The following is an 18,093-nucleotide window of genomic DNA, read 5'->3' as shown; positions in this document are numbered from 1 at the left end:
TTTTTTAGTTTAGTTGTAGGACCTAGTTCCCTGACCAGGGATAGAACCCAGGCCCCCTGCATTGGAAGCTTGGAGTCTTAACCACTCGACAGCCAGGGAAGTTCCCTATAAAACATTCTTGAAATTCCTCTTTTGAAATTGTTTTTAGACCCTTCAATATACTTTTTAAAGTATCTTTTAAGATTGCAATTTTTTAAATTTTGGTGCTAAGTCACTTCAGTCATGTCCGACTCTTTGAAACTCTATGGACTGTAGCTTGCCAGGTTCCTCTGTCCATGGGATTTTCCAGACCAGAATACTAGAGTGGATTGCCATGCCCTCCTCCAGGGGATCTTCCTGACCCAGGGATCTAACCTGTGTCTTTTATGTCTCCTGCATTGGCAGGTGGGTTCTTTACCACTAGTATTGAGGAGTACATTTTCTAAAAATGTCAAAATATGGTGAATAATATAGAGGACAATTTATTGACAGATAAAATCATTTTGCAGAGAAGGCAATGGCAACCCACTCTAGTATTCTTGCCTGGAAAATCCTATGGACGGAGGAGCCTGATAGGCTGCAGTTCATGGGCTCGCAAAGAGTCGGACACAACTGAGCGACTTCACTTTCATGCATTAGAGAAGGAAATGGCAACCCACTCCAGTGTTCTTGCCTGGAGAATCCCAGGGACAGAGGAGCCTGGTAGGCTGCCGTCTATGGGGTCACACAGAGTCGGACACGACTGAAGCGACTTAGCAGCAGCAGCAGCAAAATCATTTTGACCCGAACTGGCTTTGTGTTAAGGTGAAGTCTCTCATCTTAGCAAAGCTTCTTTGACTACAAACAGCCATCCCAGGGAAGTTACCATCAGAGGCAAAGCATGCCACATGGGTCTAGAATTGCAGCGCTAATACACTGGAACCAATTTTTGTAGGCAGCTCTGAATCTTTTTGCTTATCGGCTACATTCTCTTACCTTTACCAATAGCCTCCCTCTATTTTTCTCACCTAGGGGCTGTCTATGTTACAAACAACATAAAACCTAATGCAAACTGGCATTCATGGTAAGGGACTTAATTGGCTCACATTTGCTCACAGTCTAGAGGTGGGGTAACCTTGAGAGTTAGCTTAATCCACAGGCTCAAAAGTGGCAACAGCTAATAGGAAGGACTTTAAATTGTGGTTAGACCATCTCTTTGAAATGTTGCCAGCCTCTTTGATGAATAAGAAAAGAATAAAGATGACGCTAGTGATAAAGAACATGTTTGTTGATGCAGGAGGCATAAGAGATGGGAGTTCGATCCCTGGGTTGGGAAGATCCCCTGGAGGAGGCAACCCACTCTAGTATTCTAGCCTGGAGAATCCCATGGACTGAGGAGCCTGGCGGGGCTACAGTTCATAGGGTTGCAAAGAGTTGGACAAGACTGAAGCAACTTAGCACATACACACAAGGACTATCTATGGATTTTACAGTGGGAGTAACATGGACTGAAAGCTGTTCATGCCTTGGTCCCTGAGGCGTAACAACACTCAGAGGGGGTCATAGCTGGTTTCACCAGAAAGCAGACTCTGAAACGAAGTTTCAAGTTCAGGATTTTATCAGGGACTGTGCTGGATATTGACACCTGTTGAAGGGAGGAGGAGGAAATAGGAGGAGGCACAGGGATCGATTGAGCTGTGATTCAGGCTGGACAGCCTCAGCCAAGTCCATGGGGAGCTCTGAAGCTGAAATGATGGCTCATCAGAATTGCTTCAAGTTAGGCAGAAACACCCACGCCTTATGTATCCAGAGAAAAACATGATCAAAAAGGATATATGTGTCCCAATATTCATTTCAGTAGCGTTTACAATAGCCAAGACATGGAAGCAATCTAAGTGTCCATTGACAGAGGAATGGATAAAGAAAACGTGGTACATATATACACAACGGCATATTACTCAGCCATTAAAAAGAATGAGATTAATGCCATCTGCAGCAACATGGATGGACCTAGAGAGTGTCATACTGAGGGAAGCAAGTCAGAGAGGAAAATATCATATGACATCACTTATATGTGGAATTGAAACAGAAATGATACAAATGAACCTACAAAACAAAAAGAGACTCACAGTCTTAGAAAACAAATTTAGGGTTGCTGCCGGGAAGGGATAGTAAGGAAGTCTGGGATGGACATGTACACACTGCTATGTTTAAAATGGACAATCAGTATGGACCTACCACATAGCACAGGGAACTCAGCTCAATGTCATGTGGCAGCCTGGATGGGAGGGGAGTTCTGGGGAGAGTGTATACATGTACATGTATGGCTGAGTCTCTTTGCTGTTTGCCTGAAACCATTACAACATTGGTAATCAGCTATACCACAATACAAGATAAAAGTTTAAAAAATAATAATAATAAACAAAAAAAATCTTGTCTTTACATTCCCAGACCCATCAATCTTGGGATGAGTCTCCTCAGAGAGAGAGCAAGGCTGCTCTTTGAAGCTGATGTCCCTTAAGGAGCCGACAGCTCAAGGGACTACAACGCTCTCAGAAGCTGGGCCATCAAATCCTTGCTTGATTCGGGATCTGGGAAGCGCATCTCTATGTCCATGTGAAATGAGTATTTGGTAAAACGGAGGACAATGAAGTTCTTGTGTTAATATTTTTTTTTAATCACCCACGAAGATAAAGGGGAAAATGCTTCTTCATCTTTGATAAATTTAGAGAATTTTTTGCAAAGATGAGTACAGCAGATGCTCTTGAGACAAGCGGGCTTAATCGGAACAATCTGTTATTGATGCCATTTACAAGGAAACGCTGCTTGTAAAAAACTTGGTTGGCACAAACAAGCAGAAGGACCCTTGCCAATGATTTCAGTTAGAAAAGTTATTTTGAGATTGATACCAAGCAGGGCCTTGTGGGGCTCCTGGGCACAGAGCCTTTCTGTGTCTCCCATTTCCTTGATCACAGGAAACAGCCCTCATTCAACCTTCATGACCTTCCCTGAGTTCCAACGGGCAAATTCAAACAGTTGTTAATTAGGGAAGGGAGGGGACGCAAGACCACGTAGAAACAGTCATGGGCCAAGGTCCTGTTTCCCCATCAAAGGGTACACACAACAATATCTTTGAGGTATTTTGTAGATATGGAAATCCCTTCCAGGTGGGAGAAGTTATGGTATGCTTCCTGTAAGCATGTTGACCCCAGACCAGTTGGACCTGAAGGCTGATGATGTTGACGCCTACTTAGCTCCCCACCAACCCATCAGAAGAAAGTCAGGAGCTGACATTTACTATTAAATTTGTCACTGTCTTCCCCAAGTGGGGACACATGGTTTTGAGGGCATTAGCCCACTGCGGCCCCCTTTGCCTGGCAAAACAATAAAGCTACTCTTTTCTGCTTCCTCCAAAACTCTGTCCAAGATTTAATTCAGCACCAGTGTACAGAGGAGTTGAGTTTTTGGCATCAAGAGGTAGGCAAAGAGGAGGAGGAACAGAGAAGACTTGGAGGAAACAGCCCAGAACATTGGATGCTAACCCTAGGGAATCCCGCTCAAGTGCGGGGAAGAGAGTGGAAATGGGTGACGACACAGCAGTCGAGCACCCAGGTCCCTAGAAGGGAGAACAGGCCATTTTCCCACTTAAGGAAAGCTTCTCCTCAGGACAGACCCTTGGGACGAACAGGTGACCACGTTTTCCAGTGTGTTACAGGTTGTGGGGAGGGTCAGTCAGCCACAAACTGATTAATGGCAACCAAGCAGCACATTTCATAGTTCTGTGTGGGGTGGACCGCTGCCAAGGACCCAGTGACTCGGGCTCCGTGCGCTGATAGCTAGGGATCCCCTAGTCACACGTATCAGAGAGCACTCCCCCGAGGAGGAGTGATTGAAGCAGGGCCGCAACACTCTGGTGCCAGCAACCCTGTTCTTTTAAGTTCCTGAAGGCAGACATTTCTAAGCAAACAGTTCCCTTGCTGAGAAACTAACTCTGGCCATGAAAGATAAGCCTTGTGAAAACGTCAGCAAATGGGAGCTGGGCTCAAGATGAGATCTCTCTGGAAATGCAAGAATGTAGATTTGTAAGAAGCCACTGGCACAGCAGCTAGTGGGAGGCACAGACCTGAGTGAGCAGGTAACACTTCTTTCTAGTGTTGGGTGTGTGTGTGTGAGTGCGTGTGTGTGTGTGTAGGTGCATAAATCCATCTCCCTCTGGCCTTCTCCAGCTGTAGCTGTTTTCTGTTTCTCACCACCCTGGGTGGATGTGGGGTGTGTTTTCTTCTTTTTTCCCCCCTTACTTTCTTTTTTTTAAATTAATTATAAAAAAAATTACACTACTTTTTAAAATTGGAGGATAATTGCCCTACAATATTGGGTTTCCTTCTTGTTACTTGATTACTCAGTGCTATCTAGAAACCATCTGTTTTTTAATTCTATTATTTATAAAAAGGGAGCTCCTTTTTTCTCTGCTTCACCCTTCGCTTTGACTCTGATGTTAGGCTATGCCATGCACTAATTTGCCAGCTACACTCATTCACCAGCCTCCAGGTCTTTTCCTGGAATTCCCTGAAGACTTGCTTCTGGCTTTCACCAACACTATTCTGGTCATGGATCTTGGTGATTTCAATAACCTCAGGGATAATCCATTCAGTGCCCTTACCCTCATTTCTCTGACCTCTTCTGCAGCAATTTTGTTCTTCTACTTCAGCACTCTCTCCCTTGGTCACACCATAGACTTTGACAGTACCGATATTGCGGTTTCAAGAATCTTGAGATCACCACCTATTTTTAAAAATAGGTATTTATTTATTTATTTGGCTGCATCAGGTCTTTGTTGTGGCATGTGAGATCTTTAGTTGAGACCCACGGAACTCTTAGCTGTGGCATGTGGGACCTAGTTCCCTGATCAGGGATGGAACCTGGGCCCCCTACACTGGGAGCTGGGAATCTTAGCCATTGGACCACCAGGGAAGTCCCTCAACCACCTCTTATTTTTTCAGTGCATCTCACTCTAACAAACCTTAGACTCCCTAACTGGACCCTACAAGGTCTTGATCCTGCCAACTTTACCAGGTCCCTTATCTACTTAGTAGCTTCCCTGGTGGCTCATATGGTAAAGAATTTTCTTGCAGTGCAAGAGACCCGAGTTCGAACCCTGGATTGGGAAATTCCCCTGGAGAAGGGAATGGCGATCCACTCCAGTATTCTTGCCTGGAGAATTCTATGGACAGAGGAGCCTGACGGGCTACAGCCAATGGGATCGCAAAGAGTCGGACATGACTGAGTGACTAAGCACACAAACAGATAATGGAAAGGGTGACAAGTAAGTAAGATGATTTTTAATCACTCAGTCATGTCCGACTCTTTGCAATCCCATGGACTGTAGCCTTCTAGGCTCCTCTGTCCATGGGGATTCTCAGGCAAGAATACTGGAGCGGTTCGCCCTGCACTCCTTCAGGGGATCTTCCCTACCCAGGGATTGAACCCAGGTCTCTGGCATTGCAAGCGGATTCTTTACCATCTAAGCCACCAGGGAAGTTTCAATTCCATGGTCAGTCGTTAATTACTCCCTTGCACTCATCTTTAACTCTCTTGCGCCTTTCTTGCTTGTGAGTAATAGTTTAGTAAAACCTCAACCCTGGTTAAAATTAAAACCTCCACCTATGATTATGCCTGTAACCACACAACTGAAGGAAAAGCCTCAAACATGCTGACTAGTCTTACTTTAAATTCATAATCATGAACCTCACATGGGTCCTTAAGGCCGTCTGGCAACTGTACATGTTTCTAGTTTATACTTCTACTCTTCTGGACAACTATTTTATACCTTTTCAAAGGTCCAGCATCTCTTTTTTTCTATTTTATTCATTGATGAATTTGCCTTCTATTGGTAATAGTTATGTCTTTCTGTGTAACCAGTTACCTCAGTATCTAGCATCTTGAAACAACAAATATTATCTCACAAAGTTTCTGGCTGGATACTCTGGCTCAGGGTCTTTTATGAGATTTCAGTCAAGTTGTTGGCCAAGACTGCAGTCTCTGAAGACTTGACTGGGGCTGGAGGATCCACTTCCAAGATCATTCACCAGGCTGTTGGCAGGAGCCTTCAGTTCACTGCCATGTGGTCCTTTTTATATGACTTCTCATGACATAAATGGCTTCCCCCAGAGCAAGTGGGAACGAGTGAGAATCACAGCAAGAGTGAGAGATGGAGAGAATGAGAGTACATGGTGGAGAGAGAGAAACACAGCATTTTTTTTTATAACCTAATTTCTAGTGACATGTCATATACTGTCGGTCACACAGAACAATTCAACACAGTGTGTACAGTGTGAAAGGGGACTACACAGGATGTGAATACCAGGAGGTGGGGATCATTAGAGTCAGCTAACAAAAATACTATTTTACAGAGAAAACAGAGCAATCAGAAAAGAACTTCCACAAGCTCCCACTGCCATATTAGTCAATTACCAGTATATATTCTAGTTCACTGCTAGTGGTATAATGAACTCTCTCTCCAGCTATCTAAGGCCAATCCCTCCAACTGTTCACTAGATCCATTCCCTCTTGTTCATTATCTCCTGTTTCCTCTTACCCACTTAAGGACACAGATACAAAAATTCCCCCATCTCTCTCCTGCATTGTCAGTTTTCTTTTGTTTACTGGATAGTTAGCATCAGCAGAGCATGTGGACTGCAACATTAAAGAAAAGAATCCCATGATCCTATCTTTCAGATACACATTTTCTCTGCATCACTTTACAATTCAACTCATTGTAAGAGTTGTCTAAAATGGCTGTCTCCAATTCTTCCTCCCTCTCTATGTCTACCCAACAGCCTTTTGATCTCAAGCTACCCCCAAAACACTGCTCTTATAAAAGTTATCTATGACCTCCATGTGGTTCAATCCAATAGTTAAATTTCAGTCATCATATTATTTGACCTATCAGAATTTAACACAGGTTAAATTCCTCTTCAATAAAACATTTTCTTCAAGGTATTACACGCTCCTGGTTTTCTTCCTAGGCTTACTGGCTGATCCTTCCAATCTCTTTGCATTCCCCTCTTCTTCCCAGCCTGTTTAATGTGAGGAAGCCCCAGGGCTCAGGTTCTCAGCCAGGCAGGCACCCACTCTGGAGCGATTGTACTTGCTGTTCACTTTGCTTGGAACTTTTAGAAACCTCTCCAGTGAAAATCGGCTTGTTCCGCTAGTCCATGGAAATTTGCATTGGAGTCTTTGCTGAAAATTACCTCAGTGAATGAAGCCTTCTCTGGTCATCCTATCTAAAATTTCATCTCCCCTATCCTCTGACACACTTTTTATCCTCTTCCTCAGCTTTTAATCTACAATGCTCATCACCTAGACACATTTGTTTATTTATTCATGAGTCTATGCTGTTATTTCTCATCATCACTTCCATGAACAAGGGATATTTATCTGTTTTGTTCACTACTATACATTCCCAGTGCCTAAAACAGTACTGGTATATAAAAATCTCTCAATTATGATAAGTTACATGAAAGAACGAATGGGTATCTCAAAGGGATAATGAAGTGTCCCTGGGTTATACTAAAGCTTGGAGCAGACAGGGAGACCACTCAGGAGGCTACCATATTTATGCATAAGAGCATGTATGAAATAGCACTACTAATGTAAGCAGGTGTATAAAGGATGAGCATGATTGACAACTGGCTTGAAAAGTGTTAGTTGCTGAGTCCTGTCCAACTCTTTAGAACCTCATGGACTGTAGGCTGCCAGGTTCCTCTGTCCATGGGACTTTCCAGGCAAGAATACTGGAGTGGGTGCCATTTCCTTCTCCAGGGGATCTTCCCGTAGGGACTGAACCTTGGTCTCTTGCACTACAGGCAGATTCTTTATGGTCTGAGCTGCTGGCTTAGTTCATTCCTGAAGGAAGCCCTGCCAGGCCTGCCTTCGCCCATCCTTTTCCTGTGCTTTCTTCAATTAGGCCCCTGGCCAGCTCAGTTATGGGCTTCTCTGATGGCTCAGTGGTAAAGAAGCCGCCTGCCAAGGACACCCGGTCCGATCCCCCCTGTTGGGAAGATTCCCTGGAGAAGGAAATGTCAACCGACCCCAGGACTCTTGCCTAGGAAATCCCACAGACAGAGGAGCCTAGCGGGCTAGTCAGTGAGATCGCAAAAGAGTCAGACGCGACTTAGCAACAACAACATGCTCAGTCAACCCGCTTTTCAGCCCCAAATACTCCTTTTCCTGAAGATGCCGGACGTCCCCGGTGCTGGGATATTCGAGGCACCGCCGGCAGACCCACATTTCTGCTGGCCGGTTTCCCAGCCGCCGTGTGGACCCACCCAGGCCGCACCCATTCCACCAGCATTCACAAGTCCCGCCCCCTCAGCGAGACGAAGCGGAGGTGACGCACATCGGGAGCGCTAAACCCCACCCCTCACGCTTTCCCAGTCCCCGAGAGATGACGCAAGCCCGGTAGAGGCGGGTATGAGGCCGCCGAGGAGCAGGGTGGGGCAGCGCGGCGCGACCTTTCCCAAAGCGGCGGTTTACTTGCGGTAGTTACCTTAGTATCCACGTTAGCTTGAGTTGTGGCCGGCTGCGATTGGTACTACTAGGCCGGTGCAGTCTCAGCCAGAGTGTGACCCCGAGGCCTGAGAAACAGGATTTTCTCTGGTCCGGGACTCCCTGGCGATCAGCGTTGCCCCCATAACCGGATACCAGTTATTTGAACTTTCTTCTTCAGACCCAGGTTCCCACCCCGCACCCTCCCAGTCCCATCGCGCTCCCGCTGCTACACTCTTTCCTCCCTTTCCCATGTCGCTGCGCCACCAGTGGCACAGTTTCCTCCTCTCAGTCAGGTTCTTGTTTGAACCCCGCTCTCCTCCGTGTTGCTTTTCGAGGGCGATCTTGAAACTTCCTTCCTTTATAACCTTTTCCCTTCTCTTCCCCCTTCCTTCCTTCGCCAGAATCTTTGGCAGAGTACGGCCTCCTGCAAGGCTTCACTCATTTTCAGAAGTCTGTGGCACAGGTGTTAGGGAATTGAGTTTTCAAGGTGGTCGTTTTAAGATTTTGAGCTTTTCCTCTCTCCTAACCAGGAGTCATAGATGCCAAGAAGTATGGCCCCCCTCAAGAAGCCTCGAAATACCACGAAGTTGCCCCTGGCTTTAAACCCCTTGAAGAGCAAGGACGTGTTGGCAGTGCTGGCTGAGAGGAACCAGGCTATAGTACCCGTTGGGGCCTGGGTGGAGCCTGCCCCACCAGATAGTTCAGAAGTCCCGGCAGCTGTGAGTGTCAGTTTGATGCCAATGTGGTGGCATCTTTCTTTCCCTAATTCCTTGTGCTCGAAGAAGCAGTCTGGGGATGCCGTTTGTATTCCGTCATAAATAGTTATGTTTTTGCTTTAGGGTTATTGAACAAATATGTAGTTGTTAATTATCATACAAAGATGTTTAGTTGTTTCTAAAATGTGGTACACTCTTAATCTTTGGTTTACACTTGGAAGCCACAATTTGGAACCAGTCATGCACTTCAGGAAAATATTTGGTAATCTCAAGGTGAGGGCAAAAGAGGGCAGACAGACAATGGGAGTGAAGGAAAGAGGTGCCGGTGGCTTCAGTTTGTCTGGTCTTGAGTTAACCTGAGTCACTTGTCCAGACGATATATATATATCTCTCCTTTGGAACTGTGTTACCTAATTATTCATTGATGCTTGTACATTCTGCTCTCTGGTACATATGTTCTAGAATGTTTATGGGACAGATTTTTTGGAACTCATAATTTTAATTAGAATTTAATTTCACTTGATTTTGAGAATTTAGAGACTGTGAAATAATTTGAGGCACCCCTCAGAATTAGAATTTGGTATCACTGTGTTAGAAGAAGGGATAGACAGGAGGTATGATGGGTTTATTTAATTTGGAGACTCGTTATGGAAGAGAGACATAGTCAAATGAAGAGCAATACAGTATAGGACATAAGTGTTGGAGTCAGAGAACATTCTAGCTTTGCTCCTTGCCAGCTGTAGGATCTTTGGCAGCTACTAAAGATGAATGTTTCTGAGCCTGTTTCCTCATCTTTCATGTAAGAGACAAGAATACCTAGTATTGGAGCTAGTTTTGAGGATTCAGTAATATGAGTTAAAGTGTTTTTGCTAATAGGTCTTTACTCATGGTGATTACTATTGTTTTCATTCTTTGCTATTCAGAGCACTGAGAGGAAGTGAACAATGATCAAGGACTCAAATGTAATAAAATGTTCCAGATTGTTTTGGAATTAAGCATTATATAAATATTGAGTACCTTTGTATTCTAGGCTCCATTACAGTAGGGGAAACAAAGGAGAATGAAATACATTTCTTGCCCTCAAAGGATTCATAATCTAATAGGGAGTTAAGAATTATTGTACTCAATGTTAATAAGAAAGAGAGGTGGTGGGTGGTGGTGGTGGTGGTGTAGTCGCTCAGTTGTGTCTGACTCTTGGGACTCCATGGACTGTAGCCTGCCAGGCTCCTCTGTCTATGGGATTTGGAGTGGGTTGCCATTTCCTTCTCCAGGAATGAGAGGAGATGGGTATTGGATGTTCTTGAAGATTGAGTAGGCCTTTTCTAGGTAGAAATGACAGGAAGGGCATGCTCGGTTAAAAAAGCAGCATAATTCTCGTTTTATAATAGCACATAGTGGGTGAGTGGTGAGCCATCTGATATGTTGGTGTTAGTTTCACAGTCGTGCCAGACTCTTTGTGACCCCATGGACTGTTAGCCCACCAGGCTCTGTCCATAGAATTCTTCAGGCAAGAATGTTGGCGTGGGTAGCCACTCGCTTCTTCAGGGAATCTTCCCTATCCAGGGATTGAACTCAGGTCTCCTGCATTGCAGGCGGATTCTTTACCATCTGAGCCACCAGGGAAGTCGAGCAATCTGATATATGTGGACTATTTTACTCACTTTAGAAACTGAAACATAAGATAGGTTTGAATTGGTTCATTAAGAATTAATGAAGATACTTTTAGTTCTCAGTACATGAAAAATTAAGATTTGAGTTTTGTGCTAACAGATTCTGAGTTTTAGTTTGTGATTTGGTTTAAGTTCTTGGTACTCACTTGAGCTTCCCTGGTGACTCAGATGGTAAAGAATCCGCCTGCAATGCAGGAGATCTGGGTTCAATCCCTGGTTTGGGAAGATCCCCTGGAGGAGGGCATGAGAATCCCCATGGACAAAGGACCTTTGTGGGCTATAGTCCATGGGCTCGCAAAAAGTCAGACATGACATAGCGACTAAGTGCAGCACAGCTATGTCTAGATTATCAGCTCTGAACTACTGTGACTTCTTTACTGTACAGGGAATTTTGGATTATAGAACTGAAGTATTTTTTTGGGATTGTATCCTGACCACTTTGTGTTTACAGTAGGCAACTAGTGGGACAGTACATTTATTTTCTATCTTTCATCTTTAAAGACTTCAGCATATATAATTGAAGAAGAACTGAAGGAGCAGCTAAGAAAGAAGCAGGAAGCTCTGAAGCGTTTTCAGAGACAAGTCAAAAGCCGAGTAAATCAGCAAATTAGGCTGAGAAAAAAGCAACAACTTCAGCGGTCTTATGAAGCTGTAAGTTCAAAACTGAGCCTGAATAAAGATTGGATGGAACATGTATTTGTTATGGGAAATGCTATTAGGCAATAACAGAATCACCTTTTTTGAGCCCAGGCTTTGTATAGTCTGATTAACTAGTGAGGGCAGTAGATTTGTAGGCAGAGAACCTGTTGTTTCTGTTTTCCTGTGTTGTTCTGACTACCTCTTTTGCTTTCACCAAATAGTTATAAATAATGTCAGAGTTTGGGTTGGGGTTTGAATTCTGGCTTTGCTCCTTACTAGCTATGTGACCTTGGGCCAAGTGCTTAAATTCTCTCAGCTATGGTTTCTTTATCTGTGAAGTGGGGATATAATACTTGTCTCACAGTGTTGTTTTGAAAATTAGATAATGTAGATTATTAGCACCCAGTAGGTGCCTGGTAAATGTTAGTTGCTTTGCCAACTAAAATTTCCCATCCCTCTCCCCAACCCCAGTTTTAAGACTTTTGGGCTGCTTGTAGATATTAGTTGATTATACTGGGCTGGGGGAAATCACTCTCACAAGAGGAATCTCACTCTTTCTTCCTTCATGTAGGCAGAGAAAGAAGGCTCAATAGCCATGTACTGTTCAGATCTAGCACACTTAACTCCTAAAAGAACGAGCGTTTTTCCAAGCAATTTGAATGCTGCTATTGGAAGGGCCAGATTGCCTCCTCCCCACATGCTTGAGGGTGGAATAGAAGACAGAGAGAATCAGAATGAACTGTTCCAACAACAAGCCCAGGCTGTAAGTACATATTCATTTTATTTATGTTTCTGGTTTTTTCTTCTTTTTAGATATATAACATACCTGGCCTATGATAAAGAGATTAGGAGTCACATCAACTTCGATTTGTATCACCTCCCCCCCCTTTTTTTACCTTTGTAAAGTGAAGATTAATGGGACGATGTTTATTTTTAATATATATTTAAAATTATATGAGAGTCCTTTGGACAGCAAGAGGATCAAATCAGACAATCCTAAAGGAAATCAACCCTGAATATTCAGTGGAAGGACTGAAGCTGAAGCTCCACTACTTTGGCCACCTGATGTGAAGAGCCAGCTTACTAGAAAAGACCCTGATGGCTGAGAAAGGTTGAGGACAGGAAGAGAAGGGGGAGACAGAGGATGAGATGGTTGGATAGCATCACTGAGTCAATGGATATGAGTTTGAGCAAACTCCAGGAGATTGTGAAGGACAGGGAAGCCTGTGTGCTATAGTCCGTGGGGTTGCAAAGAGTTGGACATGACTTAGTGACTGAACAATAGCAACAACAATTTATATTTATTGATTAGACACTTATGATACTAAAGTATTAGAGTTCAAAACTCACGAGAAAAAGCTTTAAGTCAAAGAATGTAGATTTTCCAATTATACTTAAGTTGTTATGGGTAAGTGACTCTCAGTTTACAGCATATGGACAAAAGTGATTCCTAACCTCTATTCCACAAAGGTTCAGTACGTATATGGGAATTCCCATGACTGTTTGATTATCACAGTGAATTGATCTGTAAGTCAAGTAATAATAAGTAAACTCTAAATTGACATACTCACAAATTTTTAATGTAACTTTTCAGTGATAGACTTTGAATACCTAATATTTAAAAATTAACCACCATGCGTAGCTCCAGCCACTCAGGTCACTTGACGCCATCTAATCAGCACCCCCACCCTGCTTAGTGTACCTTGGTTTCTGTTCAGTTGATCACGTTCTTCAACTTGGTTGTGGGAATAATCCTTCGTCTTATCATTTTATTTTATTTCATTTTATTTAGTTCTACAAGTTTATTGCTACCAACTAATCTCCCTCCACCCTCCTCAAGCGTGTGCTCAGTCATGGAACCCCATGGACTGCAGCCCGCCAGACTCCTCTGTCCACTGACTTTTCCAGGCAAGAATACTGGAGTGGGTTGGCATTTCCTTCTCCTATCTTATCCTTTTAAAATGTAATCCAGAGGGTTAGTAAGAGGAGAGAAAAAATGTGGAAAGTTATGATTATATGAAAATAAAAGTTGTGTGATGCTAACAAGCTTGGTCATAAATATGAAGCAAATCTTTTTGTGCTGTTAGGATAAATAGAGAAAGTTTTATAAGTACATGTGTGTTGAAATACTTTTTTAAAAGATTTTTTTCTCTTTCCCAGACTATGGCTTTTTCTTATTATTGTTTGGCTTATAGTGATCATTTTTTATTTTCTTTTAAATATTATGAACAATTTACCGAGCCAGTATTTCTTGAGCCAGACACTGCATAAAGTACAAAGGATAAAGCGTTGACCAAGACAGACACAGCCTTTGCTTTCATGGTGCTTGTAGCTATAAATCCCATTAGAGTGAGGCTTATACTTCATCTGTTCAGTTCAGTTCAGTTCAGTCGCTCAGTCATGTCTGACTGTTTGCAACCCCGTGAATCGCAGCCCGCCAGGCCTCCCTGTCCATCACCAACTCCCAGAGTTCACTCAGACTCACATGCATCGAGTTGGTGATGCCATCCAGCCATCTCATCCTCTGTCGTCCCCTTCTCCTCCTGCCCCCAATCCTTTCCAACATCAAAGTCTTTTCCAGTGAGTCAACTCTTCACGTGAGGTGGCCAAAGTACTGGAGTTTCAGCTTTAGCATCATTCTTTCCAAAGAAATCCCAGGGCTGATCTCCTTCAGAATGGACTGGCTGGATCTCCTTGCAGTCCAAGGAACTCTCAAGAGTCTTCTCCCAACACCACAGTTCAAAAGCATCAATTCTTCGGCACTCAGCCTTCAGGACACATCAGTCCACAGATATTTGAATATACTGTGTTTGTTAAGCATTGTAGTGATACTAATGATATGTGAAATAGGACCTTTCATGGGTTTACATTTCCAAGTAGAGATACAAAGCTAACAGACTCCTAATCTGTTGGTTAATAATTTGGAAATATATGCTGCATTTGGTGATAAATTTGTGCAGTGGAAGTTCAAAAATGTTTTAATTCTAAAGAAATAGTTGGGGAAGAATTCTTGGAGGAGGTGGAATTGAGCTGTATATTTTGAACTGGTAAACTGAGTTGAATTGGTAAATTCAAAAGAATTTTAAGATAGGAACAGTAAAAAGTCTAGAATATAAAAGTTTTTATACCCTGTTTTTTTTTGGGGGGCGGGGGGGGGGCTGGACCTTGGAGCTTGTAGGATCTTCTTGTTCCCTGACCAGGGATCAATCCATGCTGCTTGCTGTAGAAGCAAGGAGTCCTAACCATTAGACCACCAGGGAAGTCCCGACCCTGTTTTTTTCTTAAAAGAAGATGAGCTACTGAGGAATATTCAGTGACTTAAACTACTCTAAGCCTATAAACTTTTGCTTATGCAATCTGTGACAATAGAAGCTCAATTTTTTTTTTTTAAATCTTACTGTTTCTGTTGCACTTTCTATCCACTAGATGTCACTAAGAACTAGACAGTGAGACAGTGTCCAAAGCACTAACTCCTTTGGGACAGTTCCAGGCAAACTGGGACAGCTGGTCACCCTGTCTCTACATGTGTTCATGCTTCTTTACTTACTTTTCTACTACTAACTGGTATTCTCATCATCACAGCTCCAAAACTTTTACAAATTATGTAAAATGAACATTTAACAAATAGAGGGATTTGTAAGCCCACAAACTTAGTGGCTTAAAATGACAAAAACTTTTTCTCCAACAGTTGTGGACACCAGAAGTTCAAAATCAGTTTCACTGAGCCAAAATCAAAGTGTCTGCAGGATTATGCTCCTTTCTACAGATTCTAGTGAAAATTTGTTCTTTGACTTTTTGAGCTTTTGGTGTCTGCTGGCATTCCTTAGCTTCTGGCCACATCAAACCAATCTTTGGCTCCATCTTCACATCACCTTTTCTGTATGTCTGGTTTTCCTCTATCTGTTTTATAAAAACCACTTGTGATGGCTTTTAGTGCTGGTATAGATAATCCAAGATTATGTCTTCTCAAGATCCTCAACTTAATCACATGTGCAAAGGCCCTTTCTCCGAGTAAAGTAACAATTACAAGTCTAAGGAATTAAGACCTGATACCTTTGTGTGCGTGCTAAGTTGCGTCAGTTATGTCCAACTCTTTGGGACACCATGGACTATAGCCTGCCAGGCTCCTCTGTCTGTGGGATTTTCCAGGCAAAAATACTGGGTGGGTTGCCACACTCTTCTCCAGGGGGTCTTCCTGATCGAGGAATCAAACCTACATCTCTTGTACATCCTGCATTAGCAGATGGGTTCTTTACCATTGATGCCACCTGGGAAGCCCATTGATATCTTTGGGTGACTGTTACTCAGCATACTACATCCTAATAGCAGGTCATTGAAAGGGCCTTTGGGTTGATTTAATGACAGAGAAACTGAATGTTAGGTATAGTGCAGTTGCTGGACCAGTTGAAATATCCTGCTTAAGGGACTAAAATCAATCTGCAGTTCTAATAGAGGTTGGACTTGATGGAAAAAGAATAATACGTAACTCTTATCTTAAATCTGTCACACCAGATATTTTGCATCCTTGGTCCCATTATACAGGGCAGTGATGTCTGCCATACCTGACAGTGAGTTAAAGCAGGCGTTTGTGGCTCTGTACTTTTTCGTAACTTTAACTGCAAATATACTGTGTCTTTTTGCATTGTAATTAACTCCATCTTGGGGAGTTGGTGATGGACAGGGAGGCCTGGCGTGCTGCATTTCATGGGGTCGTAAAGAGTCGGACACGACTGAGCGACTAAACTGAACTGACCCCTTTAGCTGCTCTACTAACTAAATTTAGCTGCTCTGTGGTGAAGTCGCTCAGTTGTGTCTGACTCTTTGCGACCCCGTGGACTGTAGCCCACCAGGCTTCTCAGTCCAGGGAGTTTTGCAGGCAAGAATACTGGAGTGGGTTGCCATTTCCTTCTCCAGAGGATCTTCCCAACCCAGGGATTGAACCCCGGTCTCCCGCACTGCAGGCAGATGCTTTACTGTCTGAGCCACCAGGAAGCCCAGCTACTCTACTCTAACTAAATTTAAAGTATAATGTTTCAAGCTGGTTTCTCTGGCTAGAGATATAGACCTTCTTAGAAGCAAGGTCAAAACAGAGGTAATATGCTGTAAGGAAACTGGACTGGTAACAAGAGAGAATTTTCATCTCTAGTCACTATTAGTAAATACCATAAAATATTTGTTATTCATATCTGTAAACCATAATCATTATTTCCCTTTAAGGAAGAAATGATGTCATTAAACTTTCACTGGATGGATTGAAATTGGTCCTGGCTTTGCCATAATTTTACTGAATTGTATAGGGATACACTTTGCTGGATTTTCCTTAAAGGAACATTCTGTGCAAAAATGTGAATATAAAATAGGCAGTGCTTCTCTGAAAAAGAAATCAAAGTAGGTGCTTGCTGAAATTGCTAGGTAGAAATAAGGAATAAGCACAAAATTAACATATTTGATATTAATACTTATTACTAATTGTTGTCTAGAGTACCTGAAACAAATTGGTTCTGTTGAGATGTTTGAATTTGTGTTTAAAATTAATGTAGGAAGGCTTCCTGGAAGAAGACATTTGAGAAAAGACAAGTAAGTACAGTCTTCAAATGTTACAGGTGAAGAAAGAACCCATGTAAATAAGAAAAAACAATTTTAGGGAACTAGGAGTGATAAAAGTGATCAGGCATGCAAGGACCGGTTGAAGAAATAACTCTTTATTAAGAAGATAGATAAAAGGTAAAGAATATATCTGCTGAATCATTTCCAAATTCAGATCTTTAGGTTCTAATATTTTTGTGTACTTACTTAATATACTGCTAAGTCACTTCAGTCGTGGCCGACTCTGTGTGACCCCATAGATGGCAGCCCATCAGGCTCCCCCATCCCTGGGATTCTCCAGGCAAGAACACTGGAGTGAGTTGCCATTTCCTTCTCCAGTGCATGAAAGTGAAAGGTGAAAGTGAAGTCGCTCAGTCGTGTCCGACTCTTCACGACCCCATGGACTGCAGCCTACCAGGCTCCTCCGCCCATGGGATTTTCCAGGCAAGAGTACTGGAGTGGGGTGCCATTGCCTTCTCCAACTTACTTAATATAAAGCATACATTATTAAAAAATGATTTGAGTAACAGCACTTAAATCAAGTTATGAAATGCAGTCTCTTAGAATAATAAAACAGTGTTGTAAAAGCTTATCAGCACATCAGAAAGTCTTCTTTGCAGGTAATCCTCTGGTCTCAGGTCTGGCATTTTTTAATAATAGGGGCCTGTTTTCCTGTTGGAACACTTAGTGAATCTGGTGTTAAGACTTTAGCCTGTTTTTGTTTTCTTTTTTCCCCTTTTCCTTGGCAGCTTAGTCAAAGCATGAAACAAGCACGTCACCGGCTGGCTTCGTTTAAAACTGTGAATCAGAAAGATGCACCAGAGTTTCCAGATGATAGAAAGAAAAGCTTTCCCACCCAGGAGGTAACTTAAGTTCTCATGAGTTGTTTCTAAAAATACAGGTAAAAAATTGGATAAAGATTAATTTATACTTCAGCAGTATTTAGAACTGAAAAATAATTGGAAATGACCTTA

General features: G+C 42.8%; 1 protein-coding gene across 1 annotated transcript in view; it reads left to right on the top strand.

Annotated features, from left to right (window-relative positions):
* The first annotated feature begins 9,047 nt into the window (after nucleotides 1-9,047).
* CCDC15 (coiled-coil domain containing 15) overlaps nucleotides 9,048-18,093 on the top strand; it is a 48,981-nt gene continuing 39,935 nt past the window's right edge. Inside the window, exons 1-4 of the mRNA XM_068978450.1 lie at nucleotides 9,048-9,227; nucleotides 11,396-11,545; nucleotides 12,105-12,296; nucleotides 17,869-17,982. Of these exons, the coding sequence (XP_068834551.1) occupies nucleotides 9,048-9,227; nucleotides 11,396-11,545; nucleotides 12,105-12,296; nucleotides 17,869-17,982 (636 nt within the window). The remainder of the gene's footprint in view (nucleotides 9,228-11,395; nucleotides 11,546-12,104; nucleotides 12,297-17,868; nucleotides 17,983-18,093) is intronic.

This window comes from Capricornis sumatraensis, chromosome 8, assembly GCF_032405125.1.
Source record: "Capricornis sumatraensis isolate serow.1 chromosome 8, serow.2, whole genome shotgun sequence".
Classification (NCBI taxonomy): domain Eukaryota; kingdom Metazoa; phylum Chordata; class Mammalia; order Artiodactyla; family Bovidae; genus Capricornis; species Capricornis sumatraensis.
Note: the sequence above shows the minus strand (reverse complement) of the source record. Positions and strands in the feature narration are given on the sequence as shown.